Source organism: Anas platyrhynchos, chromosome Z, assembly GCF_047663525.1.
Source record: "Anas platyrhynchos isolate ZD024472 breed Pekin duck chromosome Z, IASCAAS_PekinDuck_T2T, whole genome shotgun sequence".
Classification (NCBI taxonomy): domain Eukaryota; kingdom Metazoa; phylum Chordata; class Aves; order Anseriformes; family Anatidae; genus Anas; species Anas platyrhynchos.
This window is the reverse complement of record NC_092621.1, coordinates 13,961,942-13,976,116: the sequence shown is the minus strand read 5'-3', so window position 1 is coordinate 13,976,116 and position 14,175 is coordinate 13,961,942. Positions and strand designations below refer to the sequence as shown.

Below are 14,175 nucleotides of genomic sequence, written 5' to 3'. Positions count from 1 at the left end.
TACAGGTGAATATCTCAAAATTAATTTAGGGTATTTCTATTCAAAAATCTGACTTATTTTAAACAAGCTGGTAGCATCTGTATCTCAGACGGTGAAGTATACCTGCTGCTATATAATTGTTTGCTCCCTTTGTTTTTTTCATTGTAGTCTGCGGTTAGCTTTACTAAATGAAGCAAAAGAGGTGCGAGCAGCAGGATTGCGAGCCCTCCGCTATCTCATTCGAGACTCCAGTATTCTCCAGAAGGTGCTAAAGTTGAAAGTGGATTACTTGATAGCAAGGTAATTTTCCCTTCTTGTCATAAATTGTAAAATCGTACTTACTTTTTTCTGTTGAGAGAGGTGAGAAAACATGGTTTTGTATCCTCTTACATTCTTCACATATACTTTTATAAAAGTCTGGTTTTTTTTCAGTGTGAATAATGTACTTCTTTAAAAACTTGGATAATACATCACACCAGCTAATCCAAATAAAATGCCATCCTAGTACATGATATCCTAAGAATAATCTAAAAAATTAGACACATTGAAAACGTTTTTGTATCATAAATGCCATTAATTGTAAATTAGTCCACAGTATTATTAGCAAATTGAAAACATAGTAATTTTCATGTCTCTAGTTTTGTGAGATTTGTTCCAATTCTTAACATCATCATACTGCTTTAGGGCCTCTAGTAGAAAGTCAGGACAAAAAAGTAGTTCAAGCCCAAGAATTTATAATCTAAGTATAAACCATGACCCAACATAAAGATACCAAAGGGCAAACTAACAATGAGATAATAAGGCCAGTGTGGTGACTAGATCTACTTATCATTTATAGTGCTTCCTTTGTTAAAAGCTTCCTTTGTTAAAATTACCCGATTTAATGTTCAGATATGTATGTGTTTGTTTTCATATATACACAGATGCTCAATTTTAGTGTGGTGATAAATTTTCTTGGCAAAGGGATTTTTCTGAAAGCATATAGAAAAAATTGAAATATTACAAATGCTTTTGTTTAGTCTTATTTGGAATGACACATGCAGCTAGCTCAGAATTGTTGAAACTGTTATGCTTTGTTATTGTATGTTCGAGAGCATTCTAGTGATTTACTTGTAATGAGGATAACTATAAATAATATAAACTGGAACTAATTGTCGAACCATGAATATGTTTACTGAAAAGCAGACTTTTAAACAATCATTCATAATAATTTATCTTCTGTTTATTCAGTTGTAGGAATATTATTAATGTGAGATATTAAGAGAAAAGATTAAAGTTGCTTTTGATATAAACAAAAATGTTTTTTAACTTATTTTAGGTGCATTGACATACAGCAGAGTAATGAAGTAGAAAGAACACAAGCACTTCGATTAGTCAGAAAGGTAAAATCTAAGTATATGTGGTCTTATCAGCTCTGGTAGTCAGCTGTGTTGACTCCAGGTTTTCTCCACTAGTAGATCTTTTTCACAGCCTCTCATTTTATCATGTGAGAAGAAACTATAGCTGTTAATTTAAAAAAAAAAAAAAAAAGTGCTGAGTTATTTTGATTTTAATCTCTTATGACTGAGAATCTTGAGTGGTTTACAAAATCTCCTGGTTTTTATTTTGATGGACATAAAACTGAGTAAGATTTGGAAACAATTCATCAAATGATGACTGCAAGGGTTATAAAGGTATTAAGTTTCTTCTTATGATTTAACTTGATTTTGTAACATCTTTAAGTATCTATGAATGAAGAATTCAAGATTTTTCTGCCACTTAAGAAATAAGGCAAATTGCTATTGTTGGGATAATCAGATCAAGTAATGCTTCTGGCCTTACTGCTTTATCCTTAGAGGTTAATGCTATCCATTGTTTTCTCAGTTACATGATAAAACATACTTAGTCTTTGCAGGATACTGTAAGCTGATCCCTGAGAGACTAGCATATTACAGCTACTGAAGCTATTTTCTTAGGTAGTGTAGTACTATGCCTTTGTACTGGACTTTTCTATTGTTGCTGTTGTTTGTCTTGCTCATTCTTCTACTGAACACCATAAAAAAAAAAGACTCAGGGAAGTCTTGAATTATTTGGAAGTTGTTACCAAGGATCGTAGTGTTAATTAATTTGTGTGTATGTATACACACATATATGTTTAGGTTGAAAATATGGAGCCTTGATATGGAATTTCTTTTCTCTTTCGGAAGAGACAATATGCTTGTTTGGCACAATTGTTAAAAGTTTTAGAGCTTAAAAAAAAAAAAAAGGGCAAAAAAATGGATCATCTGTGTAAGTTGCAGAGGTACTTCAGGAAGTATCCATTTATACACGTTCTTTCTTAATCTGGTTTAAAGAGAGTTTCAGTGTCAGGCTGTAACAACTTCAATCTGAAGATGGAATGGAAACATGTTTATGATGAATTGTTTTTATTCGGCTCACGCTTCATTGTTTGACACCAGGATCCCTAAAAGATTGTATAAAGGTATAAGAGAGGAGAATGAACTGCAAATATTACAAACAGGCAGAATTAATTAATTTACACAGAATATGCTGTTATCTGGTGAGCTGTTGAAGATCTGAACTGGGTCTTGTCAGCACTTCAGAACCATGCTTTTCCATTCTAAATTCTACACACAATTCTTCAATTTGGTAGCAAAAATGCTTGAGAATAGTACAGATACAGAATTTTAAATCATTTATTTTTTCATATCCTTTTCATAAAGAAGAACAGCAAAATGTAAAATTCTGGTCCTGTTTTCTCATAATCAAAAAATTATAAAGATGTTCTTAAAGTGCAGGTTAAGGTAGTGAACAAGAGAGAAGAAAAACAACTTTAAACTTTTAAAATTTGGTTTCTGATTATTTTTTTTGAGGGCTTTGAGTGCTTATGTTCTCTTTTCAACTGTACTTCTGTTGGTAATGTTTTGTCCTGTCAGCGGTGTTTCTTAGTGAGAGCTTAGTAACTTAAGTGTCTTCAGCCATGAGAACCGTGATATGAAGTTACTTCAAAATGCATTTCTCTATCTAATAGTAGTCATCATCAAACTGTCCATCTTTTAAAATAATTTAAGAGGCAGGTTGTTTTATTTTTGAAGCAGAAGTGAGGGTGAGATATATGAACCACCTTCCTTCTATTCTTTTTTATTAATGGATCTTCAAAGACTTCACAATCTTTGTTACAGACTTCATCATACATGCTTATAGTTCACCTTGCATCTCTTTACTTTGTCTTTAAAATTGTATTTAAGTCTATAGAGCAGAATGAAAACAAATCCAATAATTGTGTTTACTGAAGTACTTGAAATTGAGTATAAAACAAAATCTTTCTCCGTCTCTTAAAACCTAAAAACTCTCCCATAATAAAACATCTTTAAGATGCTGCTTGTGGACACAAGCTAATTACATGTTAATGTCAGTAGAAAAAGTAAATTAGTACACCCATTCTATTGCTAATTCTTTTTCTTTAATACTTTTTGCTGTTGTAAAAATGAAAGACTGTGTGGGTGGGGAAGAGTATGGGTTTTCTTAGAGCCCTATCTTAAGGCTTCCTGTTTTGTGGGTAACAACATTATATTTGACAAGAAGTTTCTCAAAAACATGTCTTAAAAATAAACTTGTTAAAGTGTTCAAATATTTGTCATAATGGTTTGTCTCTTCTCACTTAAACGTTCCTCCTTCTTTGCAATGTTCAATCTCCTTTGGCTGAGCACATGTCTGCAAGACATCTAAGGGAGCTGTAAAATGAGTGTAACACAAATCAGTTTTGGGAAAGTAATGCAGATAAGCCTAGTTTTGTTGGAAATTAAATGATATTAAATAAAATCTTTAGGAAACTTGCTTGCAAATGTGCTTAGATGTTTGATGGAGCATTTTTTTTGACATCTTAATTTTTTATTAGTAGAAAATGTGATGTGGTTGGATAGGCAATAACATTATGTTGTTCTCTTTCAAAACAGTCAGATAAAAAAAAAAAAGTATTTCCCCTTAGTAATATATCTGTTTAACTTCAGTAAATGTTCATGTTCCATAGTATGGAGGAGACATGCATATTTAATTTTATCAAACTGAGAAATGTGAGGAAATACCTACTTAGTCTTTGTATTCAAACCCTTATCTGTGTTGGGGAGTTAGTTGTTTTTGTTCTTCGTGTTCATAGAGTCTTGCTCATTCGGGGTGAATCCAAATAAGGTAGCAGCAGCTTTAGTTTAGACTATTCTTTTTTGTAGTCTGTGACTGTCTCTACCCTCATGAAAGTCCCTGTAAAACATGAGATTTCAGTCTTGGCTAATTAAGCCAAGTTTAATTAAAGTTGAATAGATCCTGAGGAATTTGGCGCAGTATAAATTAATCTTTTAGAAGAGTGTGTAGATTACTTTTTGACAGTGGATAGAGTTCTCTGTTGATAAAGAAATTCTTGGAAAAGATGTGAAAAAGGCAGCAATGGTTCTGTCTGCAGCAGTCATCTTTATTTTATCTTAGTAAGTAACAAAATTAAAACATAAAAAACAGAAGCAGGAAGATAATGTTAAATTAACAGTTTCAAGAGCAATAGAAATAGTTTTAGTATTCTCAGGATATAGCCAAGTTAATTTATAAAATGATTTGTCTGGTGTTATCTAGGAAACAAAAGGATGGTGAATCTGTGAGTATATTTAGAGAATTATAAAGAAACCAGTTTTTCTTTCTTTTTGGCAGATGATCACTGTGAATGCTTCATTGTTCCCCAGCTCTATTACTAATTCTTTGATAGCAGTTGGAAATGATGGTCTTCAAGAAAGAGACAGAATGGTTCGAGCATGTATAGCCATTATCTGTGAACTAGGTAAGATAATTGGAATCTAATTAAGAAAACCTTATATGGGTGTCCTCAGGTTTTTTTAGGATTTTTCTTCTGGGAGGTTTATATTAGAATTTTCATATAATAAATGGAATTTGTTTAGTAAGTATTGAATCAGATGTTAGGAGTTCTAAATGTTTCATAAACTTAGTCATTAGGTTGATGTAAAACAAAATCATGTTAACTTACACTAAAAATGTTAAGTACCTGAAGGTTTCAAGTACTGTGCTGTACTTCAATACTTGCCAATTTTTGTGTTATCTTAATACTTCCTTGCTACAGCTGATGTTTCTAAAAATGAATGGATTGAATGTCATGAGAACTCCATACATGAAGTGCAATCAAATGTACCAGTGTTCAGAGAACTAATTTTTTTTTCTTTTACAAAGGATACTGTGATTAGCTGTCTTCTGAAAATCAGTATGTGTCCATGTAGAAGTTACTTGAACAGTGAGCTATACTAAATCCCTATGTTGGTGCTGATTTTAAGTATTTTCAGCTTCGTATTTTTCCATACTGAAAATCTTGAAATGTTTTCTTTCTTTCATATCACTCATTGAAGTTACTTTTTTTTTTTTTTTGTCATTTAGCACTTCAGAATCCTGAGGTGGTGGCTCTTCGGGGTGGTTTAAGTACCATCTTGAAAAATGTGATTGATTGTCAGCTAAGCCGAATAAATGAGGCTCTGATAACTACAGTTTTACACCTCATTAATCATCCAAAGACCCGACAATATGTGCGAGCAGATGTAGAATTAGAGGTGGGTTCAGTTTTACTTATTTAGTGACAGAAATTAAACATTGTATTGCTGATGAAAATGTTTAATTTTTGCTTCAGATCTCACAATGTGTTGATGCCAAATACTTAAAATGCAACATTTCAGACTAACAGCTTAATGATTTATGAAGAAGAAATAACATAACAAATCGGAGTGGGACTGATTAAAGGGCAAAACCCATTAACTGTATTCTTATCTGAAAGTAATGCATGTCTTTTTTTTTTTGTTTAGCGAATTTTAGCTCCTTACACAGATTTTCACTACAGGCATAATCCAGACACAGCAGAAGGACAGCTCAAGTAAGTGTTACTGCTGTTAGTTGTGCTACTAGTTGTGTTCACATAACTATAATTAAACTATTCTTCTTTCCAAAGTGACAAAATAACAGTAATGAACTAACACTAAACTATAGGAAGCTGAACACAATAGCTGTTTAGAATGTAATTTCCTAAAACATTGTTAGGAATTTAAGATTTAAAAGGGAAATTAGGTTTACTCTTCTTCCCTCCCCCATTACATTTCTTTCAATTCATATTTAGGTATAAGCAACCAACTTTCTTCAGGTATAGATTCCTTTGCTTTAAATATCCCAAATGGGAGTATATTAGTGCTAGTTAGTTCAGTCAGATTCAGAGGGTAGTAATTAAGGCATTGTACTAAGTGAGATCCAGTTAAAAGTGGAGTACCGTAGGGTTTTAGCCTGAAGGCTATGCTGTTTAATGTCTTCATGAATAACCTGGAGGATAGGATAGGCTCTTGTAAATTTTATAGATGATAACAAACTGGGGGAATAACTGATAGAATCAAGGGCATCCCTGACATCCAGAGGGATGTGGTTTTTGTCTTTTATTTTCCATGCTGAAACTCATGTAAACCACTGCATCAAGTTTTGGGTCTAATACCCTGCAGAGATTTTATAGACATAGTCTGACCCTTCGTGTTGGTGCATGGTGTGAGGGCATGAAATGGCAGGGAAAAATAAGGAAAAAAAGTTCCAACTTGATATAAGAAAAACAAATTTCTGTGAGGCTAGTTAAGCATTGGAACTGGCTGTCCAAGTACTGTAACTTTCATCCTTGGGAATTTCTGAGAACTGACTTGATAATGCCCTGAGTATATAACTGGTCTCATATCTGACAACTTCTTTGTGTAGGAGCTTGGAATAGGGACCTCATCTCTATTGACTTAACGGGGAATAGGGACCTCATCTCTGTTGACTTAACGGGTTTAGGTTTTTCCTGTTTTGTAATCATCAAATGGCAATAGATGCTTAGGTCAGTGTAACTGAATCAGTGCCCAAATCCTTAGGCCCCTACTGTAGTCTTCAGAGTGATTGATCTGATTGGCCAAATATAGCTGTTTTGTGAGCCTCCTGCTGTAGAAACTCCACTGAAAAGAAAACGTATCAATGCTTAAAAACTCCAGTCTTTGTGTGCGCATATTGCATATATATATATATATATATATATATATATATAAAATAATATATATATATATACACAAAAATAGGCATAAGATTTTTCTTATTCCTGATTTTGTGTCCCATACAAAAAATTCTTAACTATTTTTTATTTGGTGTATTAATAACACTATTTTACAGTAATTAACTGTGTATTGTGATCTGTTGTTTTATGACAGAGAGGACAGGGAAGCACGATTTCTAGCTAGCAAAATGGGGATAGTGGCAGCATTTCGTTCATGGGCAGGTAAGATTTCTTCAAGTTGAATAACTGGCAAGGACTTTTCAGTGTAATAGAATGGTTTATTTAGCTACAGAATCTCTCTCTTGGTTTTTCTGTCACTACTTTCTGTAATGGTACCAAAGTATGTTTTGGTACCAATCGTGAAATTAGAGGACATATACATAGCTTTCTTTGCCAGCAAGCTGCAGCTCTATCTTCAGTATAGAATACCGTGTCAGCTTTACTTTGGTGGTGGTACTTGCTATTTGGTCGGTGAAAGGATGTTGAAAATAGCATCATATTGTAAGAATTTGCCTTTGAGATAGTTCTGTCAGTGTGAATAATGAATTTATTTGTTTATACAAAGAATTTTCAACAGTAACGTTTAATTAGCACCTGCTTTTACTAAGTGTTATAGTTGAAGATAAATTCCAGTATGGAACTATTTTTTGATTTTTTTTTCATGTAGAAAACATTTCTCAAATAAAGTGGGCTTTTTCATTTTGTCTTATGCCCTGCCCTGTAACATTACAGTACCTAACGTGAATAATGCCTCAGGGGATTTCTCATTATTTTAGTCAAGTCAATGTCTCACAATAAACTAATCAGATTATATGACTACCTACCAACATTTTGGATTGGCTCTTTACAGGTTATACGTAGAAAAGGTTCAGAAATTATAGAAAACTTTTCTGATTTTAAGACTACTTGTATTTATTTTTTTTTAACAGTCTTGAAAGAATCAGTAAGCTTAATTTAATATCCATGTGTCCTTCGAAGTGTCTCATATTCTCAAATGATTGGGGAGTTTGTGACAAGTTTGAAGGTTCTAAGAATGAGTTTCTCTGTTTCAGAACTCAGTTTCTCTCATGTTGCTGTATCTTCCAAAATTCAGATGCTTAGAATTAATGCCATAAGCCTGAACAGGTCAAGTGACTGAAGAAGCAATTGTCTTGGAATACATTAGTTGCAGTGATACTTTTACAGTGAGCCTTAAATTGAGCCTTAAAAATCAATGTAATGATTAGCTTCAGGCGGTATTCTATAACATTTAAAAAGAATTTGAGGGTTTGCCCTGTTAATATTGAACTATTAAACTCATTGAGTGAAATACAGTATAAAAGGAGCAAATTATGAGAGAGGCTAAAAGATTCTATGAAAAAAATTGTGTTAAAAACTACGAAGATAAGCCCTTCTCATTCGTGTAAAAATGATTAAAATGATGGATAGGGAGTGTTATTCCAATTATGCTTAAACTTGCTGTTTAGAATTCACCAGAGGTTAAAAAGAACTAAATGAAATAATTGGTTAGGTTACAATACAGTTTTTGATTCAGGAAGTGCTCAGTTCTAAATATATGTTTCATTTCTAAGAATGAATTTTTATTTGCGATTTTGTCTTTTCTGCCATTTTTTCAACACAAATGAATAACTTATATGCTGCTCACAGTAGAAAGGGCAAAAGTAGCTATAGTTCTTAGTGAGGGAACAGTTGTATGATTAGTTTAGTTAAACATTATTTTGTAGTGACACACAAAGGTGAAAAATCTTTTTGTCATTTGTACTTGCAGTCAAACTAGAAATTAAATTTAACAACATGCCTAATGCTGTTCTTGTCTGAGTGATTATTATGGTTTTAATGTTTTCTCTAGGTATTATCAGTCTGTGCAAACCTGGGAATTCTGGGATTCAGTCTCTTATTGGGGTACTCTGCATACCAAATATGGAAATACGGGTATGTGGTAAATATTTAGCACTGGAATAGGTATACTATTGGATGTCTTCACATAAATTATGTTTTTAAAAAATTTAGTGGTCTAAACAGTCTCCAACTGAGAGACTACTAGCCTCAAGTTTATTTGGCCCCCAAATTCGAGTCTATAATTCTTGTATAAATTTTCTGTGTGATCTTAAACAAGCTACTTGTTCTTTCTGTGTCCATGAAGTGTGAATCAGAGCATACCCTGTCTGTCTGACAGGAGGGAATGGAGGAACAAAAAGGGAAAGACATGGGGAAGTAATATAAGATTTGTATATGCTCAAATATTTTTGGCAGTGAAATTATAGATTATAGAATATGGGAGTAAATGAAGGTTTTTCGTTTAGTTTTTAAGTTCCTTTTCATTATTTTATGTAGATACTGAATTAACTCTAGAATTGCATTGTGATTTAAATGAAATTAAAAATGTATTAATGTACTGTGAAATGCTTTCAGCTGTTCTTGGTTTTATGTTCTTTAGTTCCTTGTTCGTACTTTGAACAGTCTCCGGTCTGCTGATAATAGAAGCAGAGAGCAGGCATTATGAAAGTCCATCACTTGCATGGACTCAGACTAGATCAGTAGTGCATACATTTTTTTGCTTTGACCAGCGGTCAAAGTTGATGGACACAGCAATGACTGGTCAAAAAAAAAAAAGTTATCAAAGTAGCCTAAGCTTCTGTAGGATTCACAGTTGCAGTGTAGCACAACTTTAAATGAGCAAGCGCCTTCCCTACTTCTCTTATCCAGATTCCCTTAGATATTCAAATAAGCATGTAATCCAAAAAAGAAACCCCCAAATAGACACCAATTTTATAGAAATGAATTTCAAGTTCTTTTTTTTAAATAATGAACAAAAAGACCATTTTAAAATCTATACATTGGCTGTTTTGTTTTTGTTTTTTTGGCAGAGAGGTCTGCTTGAGGTTCTTTATGATATATTTCGCCTTCCTCTCCCTGTTGTTGCCGAAGAATTTATTGAGGCACTTCTCAGTGTAGGTAAGTATTTAGGAGTAGTTCACACAGGAATTCTGTCTGTTAAACTCATAGAAACTTGAACACTTTACTGTTTCCTCTGTTGCAGATTATGTCAGCTGGTTGGCTGTATTAACTGTTTCAATGTATTAACTGCTTCATCACTGAATTCACTGGGTATTCTGAAGTCCAGTTTAAAATCTCTTATCAACCGTTCAGCGGCAATAAAGCTACCAGTTTACTTTTTCTGATAACCTTACTATATAACTTGATTGTTGCAGGCAGTAGTGGAGCATAATGGAGCATTTACACAAAACTGTGTACAATACTACAATGTACAATACTAGAAATCAGTCATCTTTATAGTATTAAAAGCATTGGTAGCATGGAAGTGTTGGTAAATGTCACATAAAACTTACTACATTTTCTTTTTCTATATATTGTGTATCTGCTAATTATCCCCTCTGCAATTCAGCAGACTTTTCATAGGGCAAATACATGTTTTCGTGTCTGTATTTAGTAAGGTTAATCTTTTATATTTAGAATTATTGTTTTTAAACCTTAAGAGTATCCTCTACTGTGTCTCACGGAATCATGAGACTGAAAGGAGCATGTCTGTCCAGCTTATTCAAATTCTGGTTATAAATGTCTGTCATGGTATGATTATAAAAGCTTAATCCTTGTTCCACTTACAAATAAATTATTCTTTGTTGCAGACTGGTGACTTTGCTACAAGTGGATGTAAATTTTAAAATGATAGGCGTTATGATTTCTGTTAAAGTGTGTGCTTAGGAATTTGAAGTTTTATTATTTTGGCTGATATTTAAAGTCCTTTTGCTAGCTTTGAAGTTAGCATCACTTTATCTAGGAGTGTGGTTTAAATGATTTTTTGGAGATTCCTTGTGAACTAAAATTTTCTATGATATGGAGCCTGAAGAAGCAGCTGTTGACAAGAACTATTTACCCACAGGCTACAATTAAAATAACACCAAAATTCAGGGTTATAATTAACACTGTTCATTGTTTTCATATATCTATTGCTTATATATATATTTATACATATGTATTTTGTTGTTACAGATCCAAGCAGGTTTCAGGACTGCTGGAGACTCTCTGATGGCTTCGTAGCTGCTGAAGCTAAAACTATATTACCCCACAGAGCCAGGTCAAGGTGGGCATTTCATGAACTCAGTCTAAACTGTTGATATTTGTTGTTGACAATAATTGTCTCCTTCAGAAATAATAAATGTATTTTCTAAACTGTTTACGTACTTTTTTCCTCTCAGGCCTGATCTCATGGATAATTACTTGGCTTTAGTACTCTCAGCTTTTATCACCAATGGACTTCTAGAGGTAATTAATTGACTTTTAAGTATGAATAGATGTTTGCTATTTCCATCCTATAAACTTTTAAATAAGATGTATTACATACATCCTACATTAAATGTTGTAATTTTTTAAACTTTTTTGAAGGGTCTGGTTGAAGTGATCACAAGTAGTGATGACCATGTATCTGTTAGAGCAACTATCCTTTTAGGAGAACTTTTGCACATGGTAAGTAAGACTTCTTGCTGAGAATAAGTAGTATAAGTACCTCAATGGAAATAGTTATTTTTCTAGTATAGCTTTGAATTTTCTAGGAACTTCAAACATGCACTTTTCATCAAAATAATGGGTTATTTTTTATGACACCATATGTCATTTTATATTATTAAAAACAGCATGTTGTGATGGGAAGGCAGTTGATTCCCAGCTCTCAAATTCTCACCAGTTCTCCTTGCCTTAGTATCCAGTTGTATTTTTAAGCTGGAGTCCTTCAAACTCACTCATCTGTTACGTTACTGTGTTTGGGAAAAGTCTACTGCTGATTTTTGCTTTTCTTTGAGTAATGGTAGCTTTGGCAGCATGCTTAGCTTTCTGTCACACAGACTGGGCAGATGAAACTTCTGCATTTTCAGCTGGGGCATTTCATATTACATTCAAGTGACTCAACTTGCAGTGATCTTTCAGCATTGCTATTGGTATCCTCTGCACAGAGAAGCTTGAAGGAACCTTGCTTCATGCCTCCTCCTTCTCTCTAACATGTTTTACAGTAACCTCTCCTTTTCCTTTTTGCTGAATCCCAACAAGATTAAAGTCTTTACCGTTCCAAGCTGACAGGATTTATACTTCAGCAGCTGGAGAGAAGGAATTTTAATTTTTATTTTATTTTACTGTATTCGTCTTGCTCAGGTTGTGCTAGACTGTTCCAGATTAAAAGCAACCAACCAAACATCCCCCATCCCCTGCTCCCCCCTAAAGAAAAAAAAAAAGTGCTTGAAAAACAGAACTTAATGTAATTTTTCTGTGTTGATGTTTTTTCATATACATGCAAGGGCTACTTCTGAGCCTGCTGAGGAGCTGTTAGTCATGTGAATTCACAGAATCATAGCATGGCTTGGGTAGGTAGGGACCTTAAAGATCAGCTAGTTCCAACTCCGCTGCCATGGGCAGGGATACCTCCCACTAGATAGGTTGGCCAAGGCCCCATCCATTGTGGCCTTGAACACCTCCAGGGATGGGGCATCCACAGCTTTGCAGGGTAACCTGCACCAGTGCTTAACTTACCCTTACAGAGAAGAATTTCCTCCTAATGCCTAGTCTAAATCTGTCCTCTTATTTCTAAACCATTCCCCATTGTCCTTTCATTGTCTACCCAAGTAAAGAGTCCTTCTCATTCCTTTTTATAAGACCCCATTGAAGTATTGAAAGGCTGCATTGAGGTCTCCCAAGAGCCTTCTCTTCTTCAGGCTGAACATCCTGAGCACTCAGCCTGTCTTCACAGGAGAGGTACTCCAGGCTTCTGAACATCTTTGTGGTCCTCCTCTGGACCTGCTCCAACAGTTCCACATCCTTCTCATGCTGGGGGCCCCAGCCCAGGATGCAGCACTCTAGGTGGGACCTCACCAGGGCAGAGCAGAGGGGCACAGTCCCCTCGCTCCACCTGCTGCCCACCCCTCTGTTGCTGCAGCCCAGGACACAGTTGGCCTTCTGGGCTGCAGGCACACACTGCTGGCTCGTGTCAAGCTTTTTGTCCACCAGAGCCCCCAAGTCCTTCTCTGCAGGGCTGCTCTCAGTGTGTTCTTCTCCCAGTCTGTGCTCATGTCTGGGATTGCCCTGACCCAGGTGCAGCACCTTGCACTTGGACTTGTTGAAACTCACTCAGTTCACATGAGCCCACTTCTCCAGCCTGTCCAGGTCCCTTTGAATAATATCTCTTCCTCCTTTTGTATCAACTGCACCACTCGTCTTGGTGTCATCTGCAACCTTGTTGAGGGTGCACTCAATCCCATTATCTGTGTCACAAGGACTAATCCTAAGACAGACCCCTGAGGGAATGTGATGTGATTTACCTTATTTGACAAACAGTTCTTTCATTTTCACTTCTTTTCTTGCCAGCAAGAGTATCATCTGTACTGGAGTACTTTTTGATTAGGTTTCTTGGGGATTGCTTTGTCTTTTTTCCAAATAATCATGCTACTCCAGAAAAGATGGTAACATATCAAAATAAGCTTTGTCTTATAAAATTTAACTTATCATATGTATTCTGTATCTTCAAATTATTGATTCATTTCACTGGTACAGGATTGGCCTGCTCTTAATTACCACAGAAAATAAGACCGCAGTTCTCAAATATATGATTATTTATTACCACAGTGATTTACAATATCTCACCTCAGCAGTATGGGTCAAAACGAGAACAAATATGTTCTTCAGTATTTTCAGAGATGTTTTTCTTTAAATAACTGGCACAATTTCTTGAGTGTTCATTTACTTATGTAGCTTAAACAGAGGAGTATGGATTTGCATATGCTATTTTGGGTGCTTTCTGGAATGCTTTTGTGCAGGATTGGTTAGATGAATTGCAGCATCAGTTCATGGTTTGCTGCAAAGCGCAGTCATTTTTTGTATTTCTGAAGAGGTGATTAGTCTGAAATGACTATCAAAATATTGAACAGATACCTTTAAGAAATTGAAGTAAGCCTTTTGTCTTCATTATTCTTCATCGTTTTAAAAAATATTTGTACATCTGTGTATCCTAAAGTAAAAAGAACTAAATATCAAGTAACTTAACTAAGTTAACTTGGTTCATTGGATATTTCTTTTGTGTGTGTAGAATCATTGGTAGTTATATGTATTGAATGGAC

The 14,175-nt window shown here is 34.6% G+C and overlaps 1 protein-coding gene across 3 annotated transcripts in view; it reads left to right on the top strand.

The window, feature by feature from the left end:
- RICTOR (RPTOR independent companion of MTOR complex 2) overlaps positions 1 to 14,175 on the top strand; it is a 77,702-nt gene that overhangs the window by 30,873 nt on the left and 32,654 nt on the right. For all 3 annotated transcript variants that reach the window (XM_038169931.2, XM_038169932.2, XM_072031675.1), the window contains 11 exons: positions 148 to 279; positions 1,298 to 1,361; positions 4,654 to 4,780; positions 5,386 to 5,555; positions 5,805 to 5,872; positions 7,212 to 7,279; positions 8,907 to 8,989; positions 9,925 to 10,012; positions 11,069 to 11,159; positions 11,275 to 11,341; positions 11,462 to 11,542. In XM_038169931.2, coding sequence (XP_038025859.1) covers positions 148 to 279; positions 1,298 to 1,361; positions 4,654 to 4,780; positions 5,386 to 5,555; positions 5,805 to 5,872; positions 7,212 to 7,279; positions 8,907 to 8,989; positions 9,925 to 10,012; positions 11,069 to 11,159; positions 11,275 to 11,341; positions 11,462 to 11,542 — 1,039 coding nt within the window. The remainder of the gene's footprint in view (positions 1 to 147; positions 280 to 1,297; positions 1,362 to 4,653; positions 4,781 to 5,385; positions 5,556 to 5,804; positions 5,873 to 7,211; positions 7,280 to 8,906; positions 8,990 to 9,924; positions 10,013 to 11,068; positions 11,160 to 11,274; positions 11,342 to 11,461; positions 11,543 to 14,175) is intronic.